The following is a 25,384-nucleotide window of genomic DNA, read 5'->3' on the forward strand; positions in this document are numbered from 1 at the left end:
TTCAAAGATCCGATTCCGTATCAAAACTCAAGCTACGAATTGGTTCGAGAGATTGTTTTTACCGTGAGCAGCCTTTCTCAGCGGTTCACTCTCGCTCTCGACTCTCGACCACCGCGGCATGAGGTCGCACCGGTCAGTACCGTATTTATTTGCTCATCTTTTCAAAATGTTGTGTGTTTGTTTCTATGTGAAATAATTGTTTAATAAAGTGATGAAGATTGAGACACAAAAGCTCTACACCTCAGTAGTAGAACACGTGAATATCGTGATCTCATGAGCTCTACTGATCGCTGGTTGTGATTCTGTGTTTATCATCAGCTCAGTTCTATTCCGAGAGCAGCCACGATCGCATCGCAGCTCTTTCGTTACTTTAATCATCAGAATTCAATGATTGTGCAATTGTGTGTTACCGAATGGCTATTTGACGTGCAATAATGTTCCTGTTGGTCCAGAGTTTTACTAAAACAGTGCAATAATAGTCTCACTGTCGAGCCGATACGACCACCGTCCGTGTTGTTGTTTGTTGATGATTCATGGTGATATTTTTTGCCGCTTTGACAGCTGAAAATCGTTTCACTCTCTCGCCGAAAGTCGCGTCTCTCGTCTCGCAGTAAAAATGAATGAAATGACGTCGCCAGAATGGGAAACGAGAGTCGATTCTCTCCCAGAGGAGGTAAGCATGGAAAACATGTTAAACGATCGAGCAGACGGCTCTCATTGGGCGTTTGTTGGTTATTCAATTGCAGATGCTCTGCATGATCTTCGACCATTTGGATCTGTGGAGCGTGAAACAAGTAACCCTTACTTGCCGGAGATGGCACGATATCGTCTTCTTGAGCGGCTATATTAATAGATTTAAATTTCAAATTGATTTCCCCTGGGCATCGAATGCAAAAGCAGGCGAAGCGAAACATCCGGAGTTTTTAGAGGAACTGATAGGTGCTGTGAATCACACAGAACGGAGCTACAGGAACATGCACTTCATCGTTAGGGCATATACGGATGATGCATTTCCGGCAGTTTGGAAAGCTCTTCATCCGAAAATGACGGAAAATGTTACCTCGTTGAAGGTGGAAATGCTTGAAGGAGGAAAAAGTACCTTTGCTGCAGTGAGCGAGTGCATAACGCTGATACCAAAACTGCGATCGTTATCGTTAGTCAATTGGAGTGAAACAGATTACTTCAAAACGGTTCGCCATTCTTCGGTACAGCATCTGGACATTGATCAACGAAAAGAATTCGCACTTGATATGCCGGAGCTAAAATCGTTTGTAGGACCACTTGACATACTTCAGCAAGCGTGCTACAACCCTCAACAGCCGGTGCTCACCAAACTGAAACATGCCACAATAACGGATTACTCCGAAAGCCAGCTATCCGTATTCGATCGATTGGCGGCCCTAGAAACTCTGCAAATTAAAACTCAACTCAATGAAAATCTCCTCATTGCAATTGGTGATGCGTGTAAGTCGCTCAAGGAGTTGCGCTTCCGTTGGGGCGTGCATATTACTGACCGAACCACATTTCGGCGCCTTTCCAACCTCGTCAATCTTCGTATTTTAAAATTTCGCGAAATTAGTAAGAATGAAGATTTGTCCTTTAACATCGACTTGTCGAAGTTAACTCGCTTAGAAGTGCTGCATCTAGGATTATAAATGTTTTGGGAGCCTACGAGCTTAATTTGGCTTCCTGAATCGATCAGAAATCTGAGCGTTCCTGTTACTGTTGAGACTGAAGGAAACCTTATACAGATCATTGTCGCCTCTTTGACCCAGTTACAGAAGCTTCATTTGTGGTACCCAGACTATAACCACACTAGGGTAGCTAAGCGCACGATTAAGTCACTTCCTCATCTTAAGCGGCTAGAGGAACTGTCGTTCATAAATGCAGAATTCAATCAATCGGACTTCCTTACCATGGAGGCTCCGATGCCTCAACTCCGTACTCTTCGGTTCAAAGCATGTAGCATGGAACGCCTTCTTGGACTCGAGGAATTGTTTCCCAATCTGAAGGATATTGAAACTCTCTGTTAGACAGTAGTAAGTATTTATGTTGTTATTAAATAAGTAATAGGACGGACAAGCTGAATGATTAGTTTTTTTTTAAATTTTTAAAAGTGAATACAGTTAGCGACCCAAAAACTGTGTATAATTTTCCGTCAATTCCATTTCTTATTTGTAAAGCTAATCTTTGTTTCATAAAACGTGAGGACGCATAGCAATGGCGCATGCGATTCGCATTTGATCATACCATCGACTTACATGATCGAAGATGATACATACACAGTCTTCTATGCCATTATTGTTGATCAGAGTGCCCCATTCGCTTACTCGCTCGCATCATTTCAGATGAATTTCATCTGTTCGAGAGCAGCGTGAGTGTTAAATGTTGAAAGCCCAACTCAGCTACGAATTGGTTCGAGAGATTGTTTTTACCGCGAGCAGATTATCTCAGGGGGTCACGATGGAACCGGAACGCTCGTGAACACTCTCTTTCTCTCTCTCGACTCTCGACCACCGCGGCATGCGGTCGCACCGGTCAGTACCGTATTTATTTGCTCATCTTTTCAAAATGTTGTGTGTTTGTTTCCATGTGAAATAATTGTTTAATAAAGTGATGAAGATTAAGACACAAAAGCTCTACACCTCAGTAGTAAATCCCGTGAAGATCGTGATCTGATGAGCTCTACTGATCGCTGGTTGTGATTCTGTGTTTATCAACAGCTCGGTTCTGTTCCGAGAGCAGCCACGATCGCATCGCAGTTCTTTCGTTACTTTAATCATCAGAATTCAATGATTGTGCAATTGTGTGTTACCGAATGGCTATTTGACGTGCAATAATGTTTGGTCCAGAGTTTTACTAAAACAGTGCAATAATAGTCTCACTGTCGAGCCGATACGACCACCGTCCGTGTTGTTGTTTGTTGATGATTCATGGTGATATTTTTTGCCGCTTTGACAGCTGAAAATCGTTTCACTCTCTCGCCGAAAGTCGCGTCTCTCGTCTCGCAGTAAAAATGAATGAAATGACGTCGCCAGAATGGGAAACGAGAGTCGATTCTCTCCCAGAGGAGGTAAGCATGGAAAACATGTTAAACGATCGAGCAGACGGCTCTCATTGGGCGTTTGTTGGTTATTCAATTGCAGATGCTGTGCATGATCTTCAACCATTTGGATCTGTGGAGCGTGAAACAAGTATCCCTTACTTGTCGGAGATGGCACGATATCGTCTTCTTGAGCGGCTATATTAAAAGATTTAAATTTCAAATTGATTTCTCCTGGGCATCGAACGCAAAAGCAGGCGAAGCGAAACATCCGGAGTTTTTAGAGGAGCTGATAGGTGCTGTGAATCACACTCAACGGAGCTACAGGAACATGCACTTCATCGTTAGGGCATATACGGATGATGCATTTCCGGCAATTTGGAAAGCTCTTCATCCGAAAATGACGGAAAATGTTACCTCGTTGATTGTGGTAATGGATAAGGCAGGTAAAAGTACCTTTGCTGCAGTGAGCGAGAGCATATCGCTTATACCAAAACTGCGATCATTATCGTTACACTATTGTAGTAGAATAAATTACTTCACAACGCTTCGCCATTCTTCGGTACAACATCTGGAGATTGATCAACGGAGAAAATTCGCATTTGATATGCCGGAGCTAAAATCGTTTGTAGGACCACTTGACATACTTCAGCAAGCGTGGAGCAATCGTCAACATCGGCTGCTCACCAAACTGAAACATGTCACATTAACTTATGATTGCGCAAGCAAGCTATCCGTATTCGATCGATTGGCGGCCCTAGAAACTCTGCAAATTAAAACTAATCTCGATGAAAAACTCATCATTGCAATTGGTGATGCGTGCACGTCGCTCAAGGAGTTGTGCTTGCATTGCGGCATGTGTATTTCTGATCCAACCATATTTCTACGGCTATCCAACCTCGTCAATCTTCGTGTATTAAAATTTTCCGATATCATGAAGCGTTCACATTTGCGCTTTGACATCGACTTGTCAAAGCTAACCCAACTAGAAGTACTGTGTCTAGGGTCAACTGTAGTTTGGGAGCCTACAAGTTTAATTTTGCTTCCTGAATCGATCAGAAATCTTAGCATTCCTGTCACTGTTGAGACTGAAGGAAACCTTATACAGATCATTGTCGCCTCTTTGACCCAGTTACAGAAGCTTCATTTGTGTTATTCAGACTATATGGACAGAAGGGTAGCTAAGAGCACGATTAAGTCACTTCCTCATCTAAAGCGGTTAGAGGAACTATCGTTCGTAAATGCAGAATTTAGTCAATCGGACTTCCTTAACATGGAGGCTCCGATGCCTCAACTCCGTACGCTTCGGTTCAAATCATGTAGCAGCAATCGCCTTCTTGGACTCGAGGAATTGTTTCCCAATCTGAAGGATGTTAAAAGATGCTGGTAGGTTATTGTGCTATTTAAACGTGTAATAGGACGGATAAGCTCTATGTTTAATTGACTTTTTTATAAATTGAAAATAAATACGGGTAGCGACCCTAAAACTGTGTTTCCATCCGGTTGTTGAGAGTGCTTTTTTCGAATGCGAGATCGAGAGTACAGAGTGTGCCCATAATTATAATACAGACCGTACTTGAAAGAGTGTGCGTAATGTAAGTGTATGGTGTGAATAATAATCAGATGTATGGGCATAGCTATGATTGCTGCTGTTCTTCCACAAATACATGATGCGTTGTTTTATGATAATGTCTACAAATACTTCTGTGATGCTTCGATATCAGTACTGCACACCAGATTGTGCAATCTTCACTTACCCTTGTTTCCTTTTTGGATGAATTCCATCTTCTCAACAGTGGGCGTGTGTAGCGACCGTGTTGGAATCCTTATCACATGTCGGTTTCAGCTCCTATATGAAGAGATTCAAGATTGACATGGATTTTCACGGGATATCGCGTGATAAAATATGCGCAATGACGTTTTTGGATGTGAAGGACACAGCCCACATATGTACAGACACTGCAGCTACTGATTTATTTAGAAGAAAATTGGATACTCCCAGCAATATGTGATGCGTGCTGTGCACTTAATTATCAGTATTTTGGACAGCATTGGCGCGATATCCGTACAGCGTTATTAAGACAACTTTCCAAGCTAGTCAATTTTCGTGAATTATTATTTAGATCCATTAACATGCAGCATTTCTTACCCTCTGACTTTGACCTTTGCTTATCGAGCCTAACCCAGCTAGAGTTACTAATTCTTGGGTCACGTGTGTTGGAGGCTCTGAGATTAATGCGCCGTCCCAAGTCCATCAAATATCTTACCGTGCATATCACTTGTCTAAATGAAAAAACAGTTATGCACATCATAACCAGCTCTTTAACACAGTTGCAAAAGCTATGTTTGGTTTATCAAACCTATTCAGATACTGCGATAGATAAGCGCACCATTACATCTCTTTATATTCATCAGCAACTGAAGGAACTGGTATTCATGTATGCGAACTTCAGTACACGGGTTTTCCTTCAAATGGATGCTCCGATGCATCGGGTGCGCAAGCTGCTGCTGTTGAAATGTGAATTGAATCGCAGTCATCTTCACGGATTTCGGGTAAATTTTCCTGCAGTTTCCATCGGAGCTACCACCGTACTACTTTAGTAATCAGATCCAATTAGATGATAATTAAAAAAATGTATTATAAGTACGTAAACTAGGAAAGCTTCTCTTGTTCTGTATCATGAAGTCAACGAAGAAAAGGAAGAACGCCTTGTCAATGAACACGCTTGTCTAAATAGTCTCGTTTAGCAATCACATAAATGGTTTCACATGTTTTAATAACTGATCTCTGGGCGCCATGATAAGATAAATAATGTTACAGAAGTAAGTAAATATCAAAAGAAAAAAGAACCTATAGGTTTTGGGATGTTTTTTTCCTGAAAAGGATCTCCTGAACCTTTAATATACAATTAAGTATCGAAAAAATTGTACAACAGGTTTAGCAGGCCCTCACTCTATTCACACATTCAATAAACTATTGCTACCACTACTAGTGCTACTACTGGGATCGCTAAATTAGCAAAGGGTCAAATTCGCAACGGTCTACGCTTTACATAGCTATCAAATGCTCGAGATGACAAACCATAAGGTTACTGTTAGTCATCAGCAAACTCCAAACGCATGGCAAGACTCGGTTTAAAGTACATGAACACCATTCAACCTCAGGAGGTACACTTGATCCATCGGATTTCACGCGAGCTTTCCTGGCGCCCATGTCGATGCTTTCGTGAGAGAGCCATAAATTATCCTAATAAATCGCTCCGGCACACATCGCCAGCACCATAGGGTCGGAGTGACGAGTAACGAGTAGTCGCCGAGGTCGTCTCCGATTTTCGCGCCAGTAACAAGATGCCTTCGATGCTGCGATGAGAAATAAAATTGCAATCGGGGACTACCGGAGGATTCCTCTGACCCGGGAAGCCCCTGAACCACACACGATAGATGTAAGAAAATTCCCCATTTTTCGTCGGTTAGTGGCTGGCGCATCAAATCTATGCCAAGCCTCAAGTTCGGTGGTTCGTTCGTAGGTTTCAGTCTCCCTTTTCCAGGGCGTTCCTGTGTTCTGCGAGAGCGGAAGAACGAAAACAGCCCCCAACGAAGGACGAGGCAAGCGAGCACCAGGGAACGACGCAAGTTGTTAGGCATCATCACCCAATATATATGGCACAATTATGGAAATGAGGCTGCTGCTCGCCTCACGGTTTTACTCGAGACCTCGAGCCTCTAGACGGCTGCGGAACGCGCCACGCCGAGTAATGTTGCAATTAAAAGTTTGTATGTAAGGGTGTAAATTTCCCCTTTTGGTCGCTCGGCATGCCGGCTGCGTATACGGTCTCTGCTCGCGCTTCACGTTACACGTCCTCGGGAACATGTTGGATCGTTTGCGCAGAAGAGTTGTTAAATCATGTTTCACAAGGGTAACGCTCAACGCGGTGGGTAACAAGGGGTTTTTGGGGCGTGCAAGGTCGGGACGGAACATCTTGTCATTTGCAAGAAACGTTAAATCCTGAACCCACGATTTGTTGGCGCACTTTTGGGAATTGCAGCTTCTGCCCGGGTTTTTTTTTGGTCCGAGTTGGAATTGGTTTGAAGTTTAAAGTCAAATGAATCTACCAACCCTGGCAGTGAGCATATGATTATTCAAATGGCATCCTTAGTGGTGGTTTAGTTTAAGCTAGCAACTCAGAGTAGTTACAACTTATGTAGCAATCATGATAGACGTACGGTGTAGATGAGGTTTGAACAGATGTTACAGGCTGTGCAGCAAAGATACTAAGAAAACAACAAACATATCAGGCTAAATTAGATTAATATCGCCGTTGGCAACGGCATTCGTCAAGAGAAATGGCGAAAGGATAATTTTGCGTGTTCCTAATAAACACAAAATAGTAACGAAATTGCGATTGCCTTAAAATAATTTAATCTGCCGTGAGAAAAAAAGGATTTTGAAAATGAGTTTAAAAAATTTCTTAAAAATCGTGGATTGAAATGTCATGTCGTAAATCACAAAATGAAATGGGAAGACTACTTTCGTAATAGATTGTCATTTATGCAATAGCTTTAGTTGTTCCAATGGCGAAAATGCCGTAAGTCTTTATGGAGAAAGCTAACATTACGATGTTTTATGTTGCATGAATCTTTTGAAAGACACAATCAATGAACTTAAATCATATCTCAAAAAGTTAAATTAAACAATCTGCTTCATGCAATCATAAAGTGATATCTTTGAACTTAAAATTAGTCATTCGAAATTAAAGAACATCACTCAAAGAACATTGACTTCCGATCTACATAAACTGATCGCACTGAACAGGTAAATGGGTAATTGAATCGCGCCTAGCTTACCAAGCGGAAAGCGGAAGCAAAAGCAAAAGCAAACCAAATCACACGGTTCAAAACTCGCAAGCACTCGCACATGCAAGTGTGCATTTTCGGTGAAATTCTCACACCTCAGAAGCCACCCGCCATTCTGGAGACAACCCAAAGGAATGCTTTTAATTATTCCTCCATCATTTCACCCGCGACGCACCATGCCAAGGAAAGTTCGTGTCAAGACGAGTCAACGGCTCAGACAGACGTCCAGTGCGCGACGAAGAGTAGAATGTGATGCCGCTACACATTCCCGGAACCCCCGTCATCACGGATGCAATCGCGTTCCAGTCTCGGGAAAAGATGACAACCGTGTCCTACCTGACACAGACACATGCACACATGTGCGACCAAGCTACCATGACAGCAGGCGCGATCCATCCAACCGGTCTAGAAGAAGATGTTAACCGTCGACCTGCACCGTTTGCCTGCGTTCTCAAGAATCGGTTCGCGGCTGTCGTCGTCGGCCGACTGACTGGCACACGTGCTGCAGTGTTTATGGCGAATGCCCAACTTTGCCTTTGCCCCTTCTAGTGCAAGTGAATCTTTCACCGTTCACGCCACCACCGTTCAGGACAACTAATGGCCCCTCGCCCTCCGTATGCTCCACACTTCTGAGTAACTGAACGTTTTTGGGTGGGGGATAGCGACCCGCTAAGCGAGCGTACCAGGAGCAAGGTGACGAGTTCCGTCAGAAGAAGCTGTTCCCGCTCCCGCCGACTGGTGGAACCATTTTTCATTCTTATCATCGTTACTCCTCGGTACCTCTGGGGCGATGCTGGGACCTGTGAGAACCGGGAATAATCCCACCCACCACCACGAAGGTGACACTGCCAATGTGTCGGAAATGGTCACTGGTAGTGCCATAGTCAGCACCTAACCAGCTAACCACGCACGCAGTAGGCACTATGGGCAGATAGTTCTTGTTTTTTTTTGTGTGCGAAGAAAACGTTTCTACAGATTGGTAATTTGAAAGCGAAACGGAAGATTCACTTGAATCAGCATTTAGAAGGCGTCCGTTTTAATAATGGAATGGAGCGGATGGAGAAGTGCTGATTAGAAAGCATCGCTTCGCTGACAGCAGGGTGCTTATCGTGCAGCAAAGCCTGCACCACAAGCCGCTGGGCACAACTGCTAGCTTGCATATTCCCGGGGCCCCACTACTGAGCTGAATCCGTCCATCCTGCTGTGCAATCAGGCGTGCAACGGCAGCAGCAGCAGCAGCAGCAACGTGGGCTTTCACGTGGGCTGACATCGCACCAACGACCGCACACAGAGAGAGACTCTGATCGCATCGCGTGCCCCCTCTTCTTCATCAGCATAAGAAGCACAGAGCACGGGGACGCGTGGTAAGTTATGGAGTGGCAACGGGCACGGGGAATTATTACACATTCTCCATCATTCTGTCAGCGTCCCAGGGCCCCCTTGGTACGGGCCAGGGGTTTTGCTGAGGCGAAGGATGTGTGTTATCGTTTGTTCACCTTGTAGTTTGTTCAGGATTTGTTCCCCAACGGGAGGGGATGAAGACGTCGTCGTCGTCGTCGTCGTCGTCGTTGGTGTCGCTGCTCCTCACAAGGATGATGATGATGATGATGGGAACGATGGCAGCAGCTGGCACCGAGGGTTTTGCATGAACCTTCACAGGCGAGCGGGAAAGACACAAAAAAGTGAATGTCCTGCCGCACCCCGCCGTGTTGCGGACCAGGAAGTCAGCATATGTAATGCCGTGATAATGATGTTGAGAAGCGAAGGCGTTGCGGTTTTGCGATAAGCAGGTAATGAGTGGGCGAGCGTCGTGAGCGTTTCGCTTTGCGCTGAGGGTGCTGTGAATGGCCGTTTTCCCTTGCACCCTTACCGACGGGAGGGGCCGAGTTGCCAGGATATCCCTATGGCTCCATGGATGATGATTCCGTTTTCATTGTGGTGATTGTGGATGATGGAGTTTCCGGTTCGCTTGATGGTGAAGGAGTTTATGAACGATTCCGACAACAGCTGCGTGCGTGGGGTGCGCAATGATTTACGGGGATATCAACACTCAGTGCGCAGTGTGTCTTATCGATAATAATGGTCTCCCGTATTCACGGCTCACGGATTCGAATGAGAAGCGATGGCAGAATGGCTTCATATGCCGCCGTTGTCTGTGATCAATGAGTGTGATCAATGGTGGCCGATTATGCGACTTCTGTTGATTACTTTTTATGTAAAACTGGTACAACTGAACCTTATTGGTGTAAATTCCCATAAAACCAAATCATGCTGGACTTTATTCACTTTAGCTTTCGGCTAAAAAAAACATATGTTCATCTTTGTCACCTACCTTTTCGCAATTTTTGTGGTTTGTAATTGAAATTAAAGTGGTTGAATAACAGATCAAATTAGTCAGAAACTAAAAACCACCTTGAAAGAGCATCTACTCTCTTGGAAGCGAATGGAAGGTATTATGTAACTTTTACATCCATTCTAACCACCCCACCCAAAAACTAGATAACATATAAGTCTTGATTTTTAACTAGCTTCCCTCTTTTAATATGCATCTTGCGGGTGTGATACTGATAGGTGACCTTAACGCCAACCACCAAGGATAACGAACGGTACCTTACCATTCTTACTGTCTCGCTGCTTGTTACCAAAATTCGATCTGCTTCGAGTAACATGTTTATGCGCTATAAGGAGCACTTTTAAAATTTCCTCGACCTTTTACCCATCCACGACGTACGACGAATGATCCAATAAATGGATGTGCAGAAAGTGTGCAGAACCGTTTACAACCGAACGACCGTCGTACGGAAATTGAAAATCCACCAGAACGCGCGTTGAAGCGCATTCCGGAATATCCGGATGAACCGTATTACAGCCAGCACTTCCGTGATTTCTTTCTCTTTGTTCACCTGATTACGAGCGTTTGGCAGCGTGTGAACCCTCCCCCTCCAGCACAACGGTGAACCCTCCCCCGTGACAAAGCGAAACATTCGTTACGGGGTTTCGTTTCGGAGCAGAGCAAAAGCTTTCCCTACCATCAGAACGGATCTAAGGTGCACCAGCGGCGGACCAGCGTTTGAATGATCAATCCCAAGATAGTCGACGGCGACGACGACGACGACGGTGACGAAGCATCTTACCGGCAAAGTGAAGATTTGCTGGCTGATCCGGTATCGATAAAGGTGTCGTTCCGGGAAAGAGAAACAAAAGAATATCGATTGCGCCAGTATCGGTTCGCTCGGGGAAGCGTTCTTGGTCGCCGGTACGGATACGGTTGGATCGGTGCAAATCCTCTACCGGAAGTGATTTTTCTCGATCCGGTTCCCCGGATCCGGTTGGTGTTTCGAGTAGATGCAAGCAGCAGCCGCGAAGGTGTGCGTTATTGCATAGACAGTGGAGGGAAAAACGGGCATGCGTTAAGGTATTAGTTTCCTCAGTGACTTTGAACGAGGCTGCCACAATGATGAATATTATGACGCTTATAAGGATGCCGTACAAGTTAATGATAATGATGGCAGTTGGCTGTTAGGAAAGATATTACGATAGATAACGGGATAGTTTGGCAAAACTTTATGAGAATTATGTTGCAATTAATGCAATCAATGATTATCTTCACGCTTTGGGTGCGAGGGTTTTCAAGCATTTTATATGCGTTTTATGTAACTAAATGAGTAGAATAATAGCTTTATTTGCTATGGTTTTTTTTATAAATCTTTGCTACTTAATTACAAATTACGCTTAATGTACTAAAGCCGAAGAATGTCAAACTACTAGTCCTTTCCCTTTTTGTTAATAGTTGGGCCGTATTTTTGAATGGACTTAGAATTAAACAATCGACAAAAATGGTTTATTTTGATGAGCTGTTCTTGAACTAACACAGAAAACATTAGTTTATTCTAATGAATGACGCTTTAAAAACACAGAAGCATGAGGAGAAGTATTCTAAATCAATTATGATAAAATACATCCCTATAATTAATAGTTCTTGCAAGCAGTATGGCTATATGAGACAAATAATTAAATATAATCAACTTTCCTTGGTAATCCGATGGTAGAGAATTTTCTAGACATATTTTTACCTGTTTTACGATAATAGTTCCGCACATAAACTGTATTTTTTAAGCACGCTTTATTGGAAATTGGGTGGTAATTTGTTTGTACCATAATATTAGGTTGGGTAATAAGTCTTTTCGTATTTTGAGCAAAACTTCAAAGGGATATATTTTTAGTTTTGAGCAACTTTATTCAACCAAATATTATCCATATTGTTTAACCACCTTTTGCCATTTTTCGGCTAAAGACATAATTCCTTTAGTGTAAAAACTCCGTGGTTTATCGTTAAAAAACTGTGACACGATGTTTTCACATGCTTCTCTTGAAGGTAGCGGCACTCCACTAAGGGAGTTTTGCATAGAACCAAACAAGTGGTAATCCGATGGTGCAAGGTCTGGGCTATATGGAGGATGCATCAAAACTTCCCGGCCAAGACTCCCAGTTTTTTCCGAGTCATCAAAGATGTGTGTTGTCTAGCGTTGTCATGGTGGAAGACGATGGCATTTCTGTTGACCAATTCTGGCCGTTTTTCTTCGATTGCTTGCTTCAATCTCATCAATTGGTCACAGTAAAGTCTAGAATTAATAGTTTGACCAGTCTGGAGTAGCTCATAATGATTGATTCCTCTCCAATCCCACCAAACGCACAGCATAACCTTCCGTGGCGTCTTCCTGGCTTTGGGACTGTTTGTGTAGCTTCTGCATTCTTGCACCATGATCGTTTTCGCACGTTATTGTCGTATTTGATCCACTTTTCATATCCTGTAACCATTCGCTTCAGAAACGTTTCGATTTCATTCCGTTTCAGCAAAGAATCGGAGATGTTAATTCGGTGAATTAAATTTTTCACAGACAATTCATGCGGTATCCAAAAATTGCGCTTTTTTTTGTAGCCACCCTTTTTTAAATGGTTCAAAACCGTTTTATAGTGAAGGTTTAGTTCCTTAGCGATGTAATGGCTGCTTATGTGACGATCCTGGTCTATCCTTACAATAATTTCATCGACTTTAGCAACGATAGGTCGACCAGAGCGAGGTGCATCTTTCACATCAAAATTTTCAGAACTGAAGCAAGCGAACCATCGTTATGCTACATGAACTGGTTCAGCATCGTCCCCCTAAACATCACAAATTTAATTGGAGGCTTGCGTGGCATTTTTCCCATTTTTGTAGAACATTTTCAAAATATAGCGAATTTCTTCACTATTTTCACTCATCTTTGAACAGCTATAACTTTTTGGCCACTGCTCCAAATTCTGTTTTGTTTTGATTAAAAGATACATCAAATGTCCCTTAAAACAACGTGGTATGATATGACATAATGTGATTTATAACGGTGGAGATAGACGACTCCAAAGCCATCTATTGCAAAAATACGAAAAGACTTATTACCCAACCTAATATCATTTAGTACAACATTCATGAAAGCTTTTTGATGCAAGCAATTATTGTGTAAATTATTATTTCCCCAAACTGTTAAAGTGACCTAATCCACCATAAACTTAAGTAAAAAAGGCGCCTCCATTTGAGCTTTCACCTGGCGCCTCCATTAGAAGAATCATAAAAAATATCGCAATTTATAGAACATCGAAGCTTCTCATGTAAATGATCTAATTGTTAAAAATGATACAAAATATGTATTTTGAATGAAAAACAAACATTTTTATCATATTTTTTTCGAAATGATGGCAAAACCATTCATCCACCATCCAACCAGCACACCGGGAGCTACGAAAGGTTTGTTTACATTCGCTCATTTTGCCGACCTCGCGATCTCTCGCACACGACACTGCTCTCATCAAACCCAATCTCTCGGGTCGACGCTTCTCTCCGCTCATCACAAAATGGGGAGCTCCACGATGCCACGAGAAGCGATCCCCATCTCTGCTCTCTGTTTGAGTCGAGCGTCGTCGCCAAGAAACCCTTCGGGGCACCGAAGGGACAACCACCGCTTCGCCAAACAATCCGACGGTTTGTTTATATTCTACACTGCTCTTGATCTTCTCCCCCCCCCCCCCCCCGAAAAAAGCGAGCGAAATCAAACCGCGTCGGAGCTGGAAGAGAGCGAATGTTGTGCATCGTCGTCGCTTGCTGCGAGCGCGAGAGCAAACACTGAGCCGCCCCACATCACAGCAACCAACGCCGTCCATTTAGTACGCGTACGGTGCCAAGCAGGCGGCCAGTTTTCGTCGAGACATTCAACCGTTCGCATCGCGGGTGTCGTTCCGGAGCGCTGTGCTTTGCTTCGCTGTCTCCGGAGGCAACTGTTTTGTGTCCGTTACGGATTGCTTCATTCCGTGTTGTGTGTTTTTTTTTGTGTGTGCGGTGGCCAAGTGTGCTGAATTAACCCAGCAGCAAGAGAAGAGAAGGAAGCAGGAAGAGGTTAGTTACGGTTTCAAGTGGCAAACGGTTGTTCGTATCGAGTGAACGCCACCAATTGGTTGTGTTGTGGTCACGAACGGAGTTCTACGAGCATCCATCCGGTAGAAGTGAAGTACAGAATCCACTCACTCCGGCCCTGTTTACTCATAGTATGTGTATGCGTGTGAGTCCCAAGAGGAAAACACCGGTTACAGGGGACACCCTCTTTGCTTTGGTTCCGTGTCGCGGAAAGTGGAAAACTTTCCGGCATGTCACCAGGCTGAAGTGCGAGGATTAGGCCACGAGAAAAATGGAGAAGCGAGAAAAAAATCTTTCCTCCACTCATTCAGACACACGAGGGGCATAAAAAAAGGGCGCCAAGCTCCACCTCAGTGCCAGGGTTTTCCACGTTTCCACGACCAACTTTTGCGTCGCCATCATCGTCGCCGTCCGTGGCTTATTTATTCATAAATTGGTGCCGCCAGAACCGAAACCGAGCCAGATGCTGCCGCCCTCGTGGTTCTCCCGGTGTTTTCGCGATTTGCCGCGCAATGTTTGCTTCGATCGCCACGAAAATCGCGAATGAATCGCGCGGCCTCCTTGGACTGCCTGCCTGTTTGCTTCACCGGTGTTTTTGTGTTTCGTTCTGGACATCGCACCAAGCTGGCGAGGTGCGTTATCTCTTGCGTGCGTGTGGCCGGAGTGTCTCTGTGTGTGTTCCCAGTAGTGAGGAAGTGGTGCGAGGATCGGTGGCAGGTCGTTAATTTTTATTACAGAGGAACGAACTGGGCGAGTCTGGTGCGGAGCGAAATTAGGAATCCGGTGGCAGCCGTGATTGTTGATGTTGTGTTGAGCGTTGGGCGTGACAAGTGAGAAGATACTGATGCTACCGATCGCGATAGTGACGTCGTCGAAGTATGACTTCCAGACGAAGAAGATGAGTGTATGAGGGATATTTTTTGCTTTTGATTTTTGGAAGGCTGACGTTGACTTAGTTGATTACTGTTGATAATTTGTGGTGTAAAGTGTTAGTAAACTTAACATATACTGCAATACTTTACCGAAAGCAGTGCAGCAGCAAGAAGTGAATACGTTTATTTATTTCACTATTTATTTATTTTTCTCCGTTTTGTAGGTGAAATCAAGAAACAAAACAAAAGTGAAAGTGGCCAGGTGTTACAGAGGTGGATTAGCATAGTATCGTCCGAGTGTGGAAGGTAAGGGAAATGTAAAAATATCGCGGCAAATTGTTCCATCGCATTGCAATGGACGAAATTAAGCCTACATTTCATTCGATCGAATTTCCTTCGCATAAATTCCGAGTGAGTTAAGATTGAATGTAACTACCTCTCGAGGTAATGGTTATTCACTTCATCGTTGTATATTTAACTGTTTGCGTAGCTCAAACCATGGCCAAATCAACATTGATACAACGCAAGCATTCGGTCACAAAACACGGGATGATTAATTAAGTCCCCCCACTCCCTCCTCTCACCTCACCGCGGACTACAAATGAACCAAAAAAAAAACAACTGCGCCAGAAATCCCGAGCTCGACCGACAAATCGACCAACAAGCGGAATCACAACCGATAGGTCTCGAAATATGAGTAGAAAGTGTTTTCTGGCGGGCGCTCGCGCGAAGGCGAATTAATTTCATGCCCAATCTTACTCATCTTGGCCGGTGCCGGGAAATAAATTAGAACGCGCGAGCCGCGTGGAGAGAACGCGGTTTTAGGCGGTGCGTGGCCAGATTGCGCCGTGGAGGAGTGAACTGAAGCCGGCATGCGATAATCGATAGCATTATCGCTGGGCCCACGAAAAGGGAAGGTAATCTATCTTCGGCGTGCTTCCGATGCCCATCCGGTAGTATCCGGCTGCCACTTGCAGCATCCATCGCGTAGTATGAGTCGCGTGCCAGGCCCTGGCTGTGGAGAGTACTATAAATTTCATTACCATTCCCGCTCCCAAAGGCGCTCAACATCAAAGTGATGCCTCTTCACGGGGCTGGTCGGACGCGGGGTGGAAAAATCTGTTTTTTCGTTGGCGGTTTCGTAGCCCGCGAAAACAACACAAACCTTGGCGCCTTCCACGGGCACAACCGAAGATGCAACAGCAGCAGCACGGCTTCACTAATGAATTATTAATGATGGCTGCTAAAAAGGAGGACGTTGGAGGGGAGGTGCCTCAAACAATAATGCTACTACAATGCTGTATGTAAATCTGTAGCCACTGCTCCTCGGTGGGACCTCCCTGGTCCCCTCAAAAATGGGCTCGCTCCATGCCATAATGTTTGGGCCACAAATTAGTCAGCGAGCGTAGCACACAGTCAGCGTTCGCTCGCTTTGACCAGGCCATCATCAGGGCCTGTTGGGTGCTAATCATAAAACATGCTGCGTTACAGACCGGACACCACCAGGAAACGTAGCCGTGGTCGTCCTGGTAGGGGAGTCGAGAGAGACGAGACAGCTGTCCTTGCATCCGCTACCGTGCGCTTCGTGTTGGTCACTGGCTAGCTCACTTGCGCCATTTTGGTTCGCGCCTGCTGGTTCAGTAAATTAAACGGAACTAATTATGCGTCACTTGCTTGCTTGCTTGCTTGCTTGCTTGCTTGGCCATCATCCCAGGAACCAGACCGGGATCATTGGACACATAATTATGATGCGCGGTTTGTTTTGCCAGATTTCGTTGTTTTGTTTCGTCTGGTGGCGCCTATTCGATGTTAAAGTTGAACTGTTCGCCATTATCAGCTTCTAGTAGCGCGTTCATTTTCAACTTCATGGAACTCGTATCTTTAATGTTATTGTAGGCATGTTACGGCACCGCTTTCAGCTCCCTTTTTAACTGCTGCTTCGCGTCCATAAAGTCCTTCGTTCATCCTTTTCGTCGTTCGTTCTTTGCTCACTGAGCACTTGATCCCGGGAGTTACTGAAGACCGCTCCGGTCGCTCCTTCGCTTTCTTCTTTCGTTGTTGGTATTTTGTTTTTTTATCTCCTTTGCTTGCCTTCGCTCTTTAACTTTTAAGTGTTCCGTGGAAATGCGCGGCGTGCTCTCGTTCGACAACTGGGCGAGTTCCCTTTTTTTTACGAAGACGAGTAGCAGCAATAAACTGCGTGTTTAGTCCTGGCGAGGCAATGGGTGGGGACTTCGCTTCGAAGCTTAACCAATGTAGCGAAGGGCGACCATTTGTTATTGATGACGGTGAGTGGAATTTGTTGGCCACTTTTCTTCCCGCTTCCCTTCCATCATATCGATCATTATATCGCGCGGAATTGCGGACCTCACTGGAGGGCTCGTGGGTGTTTGGTGGGCATAGAGTTAAGTTTGGTACCATCCTCTAACCATCCTCTTCCCCTTCTGGGTACGTCACCACGTTGTTGCACATTTGTCAGATTGGCTTGGAGTATTTTTATGGCCGACGGCTATCGACACGTGTGCGTGTCTCCGGAGGGCGCTACCGAGACTTCCGAGAGTGTTTCACAACAAACAACAACCTAATCGATCGAGCACCGTGTCGGGGAAGGGCGAGGAGACGTTGCTCTGCTTCCCTGTTTCGTTGTTCCAATGTCCCCTGGTGCGACTCTTGGTGCGTTGTGTAATCGCGCGTGCGTGCGCGATGGAGCTAAATGGAATGAAGAATCCAAAGGAATCCCATAAGGACCAGGAGTCTACATACCTTTGAACTGGTTTCCAGTTGGTTGACCAACATGAATCGGGATGGTCGCCACTTACCACAATCACGATGTTCTTCTGGCTTGGAATTCTGTGGAAAACAACGACCAAGACATCGGAGTTGAAGCAACGTCGATGTTGATGGTGCCGATAATCCTGTTATCGGGTGAAACAGACTATTCGGGGGGGGGGGGGGGGGGGGGGGGTGGAGTGTTCTCTCCGGTTCGGCATCTCCGGTGACAGACGAGATTTCCGGGAAACCGATTAGCAGCAGAGCAGAGCAGAGGAACCAACGAGGAGCTGTCGATCGGTTGTCGATTTTATTCACTTAATCCGAGCCTTCGGTAGGAGGTTGGAGCACCATGATGGTTGGATGGATGCTAATCGATGGATTAGTTGGCCAGACAGAGGCGCTGCCTCTGGTCGTGGTGAAACCGCCTGAACCGCTAGGACCCAGTACCGAGTGTGTTTGAACGATGAGCTGTTTTATCACGTTCCGTCCTGATTCCATCCTCGGTCTGGTCACTAATGTTTCTTTTCGGTTTTTTTTCTCTCTCTTTCTTGTTGGTCTTCTCTCTGGATTCGTTTTTCACTTTTGCGTAAGTGCGTAAGTCCGGGAGTACATTTTGGGGGATTGTTTTTGTTTTGTTTATCCCAAAACAACCGAAAAAACCAAACGTTTCAATACCTAAATGGTCACCGAAACCTGGTTCTCCCCTCCGAGTCGTTGATTGACGTTGATTGATTGGCGGATGTCCGCTGTAAAACCCTTCCTAATGCGCGTGTTAATCATTGTAATGGCGACACAGTTGTCATGCGGGGTTGCAAAAGCCTCGAATCTTGTGGTCGACGAAGAGGCAACAGCACGTATAGGTCTGTCCGTTGGCAGATTCCGGGAAACGAACGTGGATTTTCGGGATTTCAGGACTCCGTTAAGGGCAACAAAGAATAAAAAAATAAATGCCGAGGCAACGCAGCATTGAAAGCGATGAAATATCCGCTACCGTGCGTATGCCTGTCCGTATGTGTGCGTGAGGGTAGTCAAGGCAGGAGGGAAAGCAAAACTTCAATCTGGCCCTTCTGCAAATCCTGAGGGAGCCGTTAGCAAAGCTCTACCCACGGCACTACCCGGTTCATCCGCAGAATCATCAGACAATTCGATGAAATCAAACCAAGCTCCTCTGCCCCCGGGCGGGGGTGCTGCTAGGCTTTGGGATTGATTTACTTTCCTCTCAGAGCATCCCTACGGCTGGGAGTTTTATTTTTCTTTCCACTTAACGAGCCTGCACGAGGATGAGAGATCGAAACTAACTTCTATTTGCATCGATACAGATGATGTACTACTCTCGTCCTCGCGCGAGGATATCCGGGGTAGCTACCGTATCCGTATTCGTCTCCAATTGCTTTCACCCCTCGGTTGTTGGAATTGAAATTTTGATTACCGAAGAGTGATCATCGCGCGGGAGGTGGCGGTTTGAGTTTGTCGTTCGATCGATCGAGTCTATGGACCGTAGGACCTGCACGATGATGGCGAAGTTCAAAGGTTTCACCCAATCAGACGGATGGAGTGAGAGGCCAATCGGCGGCGACGACGACGACGATGACGATGATGACGGCGAGCGTGAGTGAGCACCTCATCTTGAGTAGTGCCAGAAGGATTCGCGTGCCAGATACGTTTCGCTGGCGCTGGAGGATGTTTGCTGCTGCTTGCTTACTTCTGCCAACATCAGGGCCTGAAGGTGCAACTGAAGAGCAGGCCCCGTCACAGGTGGGCAATTCTAATTTCCAAACCTCCGAACTGCTGCTGTTGCTGTTAAGTGGTGACGGTCTACTGTACCGTGTGGCAGGAGGTGTGTCCATGTTTGTCTAGTGGAATGTGTCACCGTGTGGCGCCGATGTGCTCTTTTGATCGACTCGGAACTACTCGGCCGTTCGGCCCGGTATACGGTGTGACGATTGACAAGACCGACATCGACGTTTGAAGTCGGGAATACATTAACAAATAACTACTCTGCAACTGGCGGGCTGGCCGACGAGTCCTGATTGACACACAGACACGTTCAATAAGGATGTGCCCTGGAGCAGGGCATGGCATGGGAGCGATATGCAGTGCATCTGTTTCTGATGAATGTTTGATGATGCAGCTGGTGGTGCAGCATGTGCAACTAACAGCAGCTAGCGCCTTTTGCTGCATCGGGTTGCATTTGATTGCTCAGTCAATGGAGGCTAGGTTGAGTAAATCTTGATTCTCAATAACATTTACCTCATTAGGGTCTATAGGCAGGGCAATAAGAGGCATTTTAGTTACAGTATGTGTGTTCGAATTTGATTACATTCGATCCAGATTTGAAATGATCTTATACTGAGAAGAGAGAAAGTGAATTCACGAGAAATTCCCTTAACTTTTTCAGACTGCGGAACTAAACAAGAAGGTTCATTGAGGATCTTACACTAGTTTCTGCAAAAGTAATTTCATAATTTGCAAAGGACGTCAGGAGTTTCACTTTACTTAGATTCATAGGGATTTGAAGCAAGCAGAACGTATTGTGTTTATTGAGTGTAGTGTTTATTTGATTCACACTATACACAAGATAAATTGGATTCTGGAAGCTAGTTGCAGCAGCAAATGTCCATGCAGCGCGTATGATTCCAATCCAACACCAACGCGGAAGTACGCCCCTGACGGTGGGCTCGTAATGGAAGCCTACAGCCGTACAGAACGCTGCAAAGTGCCAGTGGTCACAAGAGCCACAAACTTGGGGTCACACCTCTCGATCTCGGGTACGGGGTACGGTGTACGGCAGCATGTACGCTCACACACCTCCTACGAAGCACTCGTTCCCGGTTTGCTAGACCGACCAAGCTGAAAAGTCGACTAACCAGGTTGCTTGCTCTGGCAAATGCGATAATTAAATTCTGACCAAACCAGTTTCAAACAAGACACATCCACACACAGACACCGCACACACGCATTCACATGAACAGGGCCGGCTGGACGGGCTGGTTGGCCCGATTTGACTTCAACAAACTCCGGAGATCCAAGGGGCTCTGAGAAGTTACGAAGTAAAACTCTTGTATTTTTATCGCCTAGGTACTCGGGTACTGTGCACTCTGTCCGCTGTCGCTGTGAAGTTGGACTTTCAACTTGAGCTTACGAGAATTGAGCTATATGTTCTGCTGATACAAGGAAGTGTCCTTGGGAATCGCTGTGTCAAACAGAAACTTTTCTCAACCTCCCATCCGGTCCGGATCCAGTCAATGTTGCGAGGTGGTAAAGTGGATGCGATTTGAATCCCGTGGCTCTGGCAGGGCAGGGAACCTCCGGTGCTGGGAGATATTCAATCAGCCTGCACCATGCTGATGTCTCCATCTGCTGTCACACGGATTGCTCCCTCGACGATGACAGCGAACCTCGGTCATTGGTTAAAGCTCTCTCTCTCTCTCTCTTTCTGGGTATCGCGTGACGAGGATACTACGCTCGCTAACTCCCATCGATTGCGTTATCCGATTCCATGTTTCCACTCCACGCCACGCCACGTGTGTGACATGCGTGAGACACGGTGCCAGCTGTTGGGCTGTTGGTCCGTGCCTTTTCGCTACACTTTTGCTGAAAACGTTTCATGCTTTGCACTCTCTGTCCTTCTTTGTGCGCTGTTTGCGCTCGTGTTCAAGGTTAATCGAATCACTTGCGTACCGGAGTGCGATCGCGGCCCGGTCCGGGAAGCTTCACCGTGGGCGGCTTCACGGTCCCATCCCACCACCGCTTTAGGTGGTACCAACTGGTTTGCGCGCGTTTGCGAGTGTAGTTACCCCTACAGGGAGCGTTCACGCACGCACGCAGACTTTCCAATAAATTGTATAATCATCGTTGGTTTTTGGACCAGATCCAAAGGCGCGAAACGGAGGCGAGGCGTATGGTGTATCGAATGGCAGCTCAACTGGCATCATCCTGGGCCCTGAACTCATTCAGGGTGGCCTAGCCTTTGCTTTTGGGAGTTCGCGCTCCACCTTCGTGGACGTGAAGTTCAAGTTCAATTTGCCTTCACGGTGATTACATGATGTTACGGGCGGGTGGGTGCTTTCTGCGTTCCCGAGAGGCCCCTCCCCCTTACACACACGGGTTGGTTCCGGTTGCGCAATGTACGATTTGTATCGCGCGACGTGATGGAGCAGCATTACTCGACATGACAGTTCTAAGCTCCGCCAGTACTTTGTGTCTGCTGCTGCTGATTGGCTACATCCAACGAATCGACCACAGGAGCCTCCTCATGTGTTCTAACGAGACTCCGGGAGACCTGCCGGGTTACCGGTGTATGCCAGAAGTTTGCAGAAGGTGGACCTGGCCGGATGGCGGCGATGGAGTGGTGGTTTCGTCAATGTCTTGTAGCCGAAAAGCTGAATCATCATTCCAGCTGGCTCTGGTGGGCTTGAACTCTTCCAAGGCCACCAATGGGGTATCTTCCTTTCGCCTTTTGCCCTCCTGGAGTCACCAGACCTGGTCGTCGGTCCGGTGTTATCGACTGACGCGTTTGCGTTTCAAATGCTCAAGATGACGGCCACTTTTGAAGTCATCAAGCTGAGCGCAAACATGGCCGTATGGTTTCTTCTTCTCGGCGGCCATCCACACAATTCAGCCACAGATTCAGTTCTGGTTTCCCTTCCCACCTGGTGTCTGGTACCTGGGCGCTCCAATGTTCGTCCATCCAGAAGCCAACATCATCGCACAGGACTGCTCGAGGAGTATGAACAGGAACGCGGATCGGACTCTTCTTTCTTCCCCATTCACCTTCTCGGCCCCTTAAAGAAGTCAAACCGTTCCGTGTTCCGTGCGGTTCGCTAGATAAACGGAAAGGATGCGACCCCTAGCTGCTGGAGTCCGGTGGACAAGAAGATGGTGAAGGAAGTTGGCCCCATCGTCGTCGTCGTCGTCGTCGTCGTCGTCGTTGTCGACGTCCGTTTAGCTTTTGCTTCGGGGATCAAGGAGCAACCTTGATGTTGGTGATGGTGATAATGATCATCAGGTGGGAGGATGTGTTGCGCACACCCCGAACGCGTTAGAGCACAGGATGTTTCGTTAGGTTCGCTTCCTGAGCCAGGGCCCTGCCATGCCAGCCAGCCAGCCAGCCAGCCAGCCAGCCAACCAGCCGGCCGGCCAGTTGATGATGTGTTGACGATGTGCTCTTCGAGATGGGTTTTTTTTTGGCTGTGAGTGGAGAGAGGGTGATGTTCTGACCTGACATAGCATCATAAGGACATTTTGGGATAGACTTTTTCATATCGGAACGGTCCATGCGAGGTTCCGGTGTGGATTTAAGATAGAGTGGAGTGGAAAATGGGTTTTAGATTTTAAAGAGATTGGTTGGTGGGCATATAGTGTGTATAAAAATCTGTTCAAACCTTCTCTTTTACATATATTTTGAACACTTGTCAAAGAACACATGTGAACTATTAATAGACTCAATTTTTTAACAAACTTAAAGGGAGCGGCATCTGGAGCTTACTTTTTTAAAAGTTGAATAACGCTGGCATTTTTCAACCAATTAGGACAAGTAGGCCAGATTCTGTAACGTAAGTCTATGCCATTTTAGTAATGGATCACTTCGCGTTAAAATATCGGGTAGAAATTGTCGCAATTTATATTGAAAATAATCGTTAAAAAGTGAAAGCTGTAGTCGTGCCATGGAACGGACTCCTTGTTCACCGGATTTGACCGGTAAATATTAGAGCAGAAATTGCAAAAATAACTCCCTAAATGTTGTTAAATACAATGCAAAATGTTAAATACAATGGAAAAGGTCACTTTTTGTGTGTGGAATGAAGGAAAACATATTTTATTTCCTTTTTTTACATTGAAAAAGATACTATATTTCGTATCAAATTATCAATAAATGGCATAGTCTAATCTAAAAAAATCTTGTAAATTTGCTAAAATCGGTTGAAAATTGGGGGAGCTATTCAACTTTTAAATAGGTAAGCTCCAGATGGCGCACCCTGTATATTCTCAATAATAGACAATATACTATTGAAAAATGTCAACATTAGTAAACTATATAGATACTATTAAAACCATAAGCTTGACAAAATGAAGAAACAATGTTCAAAATCATATATCCACTCTTCATAATTCTGCAACGCCTCACCTGAGCAGCAACAGTTACTGCGCCGACTAAGGACACAACGAGGATATTGTTAAATACTTGGAGTGTGTTTTGTGTTGTTGTGTGCTTTCCAGCTAATCAGTAAAGCAATGGCAAGCAAAGTTAGGCGCACGTGGATGTCAATCACAACCGGCAAACGACCGGCGCTCGCTCAATCCATCGGCCAGACGGACTAATAAGCAAAGTTACGCGACCAACACCATGGTTAACCAACATTTTGCGGCAAACCGATAAGCGATGCGGCTTCTTCTGTGGCTACGTGTTTCCGCGGAAACACCGATGACGCGGTGCGTCTGCAGCAACAACAACAACGAGTGTGCAGTGTGGCATCCTTACTCGTTAATTGAATCCATCATAACTTACCGCATAGATCGACGATGCGTGTCGCATACATTTTTTTTTGTGCTGAGAGAGGGAGAGAGAGCGAGTGAGAGAGATAAGATCTGTTTCCTCCACCTGTCACCACCACCGACCATCGCGCGAAAATAGCGAAGGACGTTACCACGGGTGCTGCTGCTGTGGGTTCACGGTAGATTAGGAAGACCTAGACACCGGAGCGAGGTGTGGTGTGCGTCTGTGTTTGGTTTGTTTAGCGTAGTAACGCTTCGGTTGCTTTTAATGAGAAGCTTTGCGGGGGATTTTAAGATGTTTTCGCAGCTCTTGCGTGACACAACACCGGCTGCTTAGCAAACAGACTTTCCACCGAAAAAGTCTTCCAGCTCGAGTTCGGCTGCATATTATCACCCCCTCGGTCCACGCACGTTATGTCATCCGTTTATTCGCGTGAATGTTTGGGGGAAAAACAGGGAAAAAAGTGGATTTTTTCTGTTAGCGTCGGGAGTGCTTTCTTCATTACAACTTTGGACGATTCTTCGGCGTGAGCGAGAATGTTCCGACGACGCGCAATATGCCGCCACCAATTCACTTGCCAATGTCAATGTATTCGGTATATTTGCTGGCACCTAATGCGCCAATCCTTGGTGTCAGCCAAATGCAAAAGCAAAGCACAGCGCAAAGACACTGTGTTTGCAGCTGGCAGCTGGTGTTGCGGGGAACAAGGCGCGTAATCAGCCAACCAAATTATCAACGAAACGAACAGGAATTAGCGGCCCTCGGCGCGAAATCACCAGTTTTTTCTTCGCTCCTTCTTCCTTGGCTCAGATTGTTCCGAACATACTTTGATTCTCCCCTGCTCGAGCTCGCGATTCTCTGGAGCAAGTCGAGCAGGACGCTCCCGGCCGGGGGTTCGCTGG

At 45.8% G+C, this 25,384-nt stretch overlaps 2 protein-coding genes across 4 annotated transcripts in view; both read left to right on the forward strand.

The window, feature by feature from the left end:
- Nucleotides 1-131: 131 nt before the first annotated feature.
- LOC126577403 (uncharacterized) lies at nucleotides 132-4,541 on the forward strand. Of its 3 annotated transcripts, XM_050239010.1 has the most exons (3): nucleotides 132-673; nucleotides 747-939; nucleotides 3,340-4,541. In XM_050239010.1, the coding sequence occupies exons 1-3, from the start codon at nucleotides 617-619 to the stop codon at nucleotides 4,431-4,433; spliced, it is 1,344 nt and encodes a 447-aa protein (XP_050094967.1). In that variant the 5' UTR covers nucleotides 132-616; the 3' UTR covers nucleotides 4,434-4,541. The 3 variants fall into 3 exon arrangements, with proteins under 3 accessions (XP_050094967.1, XP_050094966.1, XP_050094965.1); XM_050239009.1 differs by lacking the exon at nucleotides 747-939 and having other exon boundaries at nucleotides 3,147-4,541; XM_050239008.1 differs by lacking the exons at nucleotides 132-673; nucleotides 747-939 and adding an exon at nucleotides 964-3,073 and having other exon boundaries at nucleotides 3,147-4,541.
- Nucleotides 4,542-14,137: 9,596 nt separating this feature from the next.
- The window catches only part of LOC126577387 (Ig-like and fibronectin type-III domain-containing protein 1), a 101,469-nt gene continuing 90,222 nt past the window's right edge, over nucleotides 14,138-25,384 (forward strand). The window contains exons 1-2 of the mRNA XM_050238973.1: nucleotides 14,138-14,324; nucleotides 15,439-15,520. The gene's annotated coding sequence lies outside the window, so the exon portion shown is untranslated. The remainder of the gene's footprint in view (nucleotides 14,325-15,438; nucleotides 15,521-25,384) is intronic.

Source organism: Anopheles aquasalis, chromosome 3, assembly GCF_943734665.1.
Source record: "Anopheles aquasalis chromosome 3, idAnoAquaMG_Q_19, whole genome shotgun sequence".
Classification (NCBI taxonomy): domain Eukaryota; kingdom Metazoa; phylum Arthropoda; class Insecta; order Diptera; family Culicidae; genus Anopheles; species Anopheles aquasalis.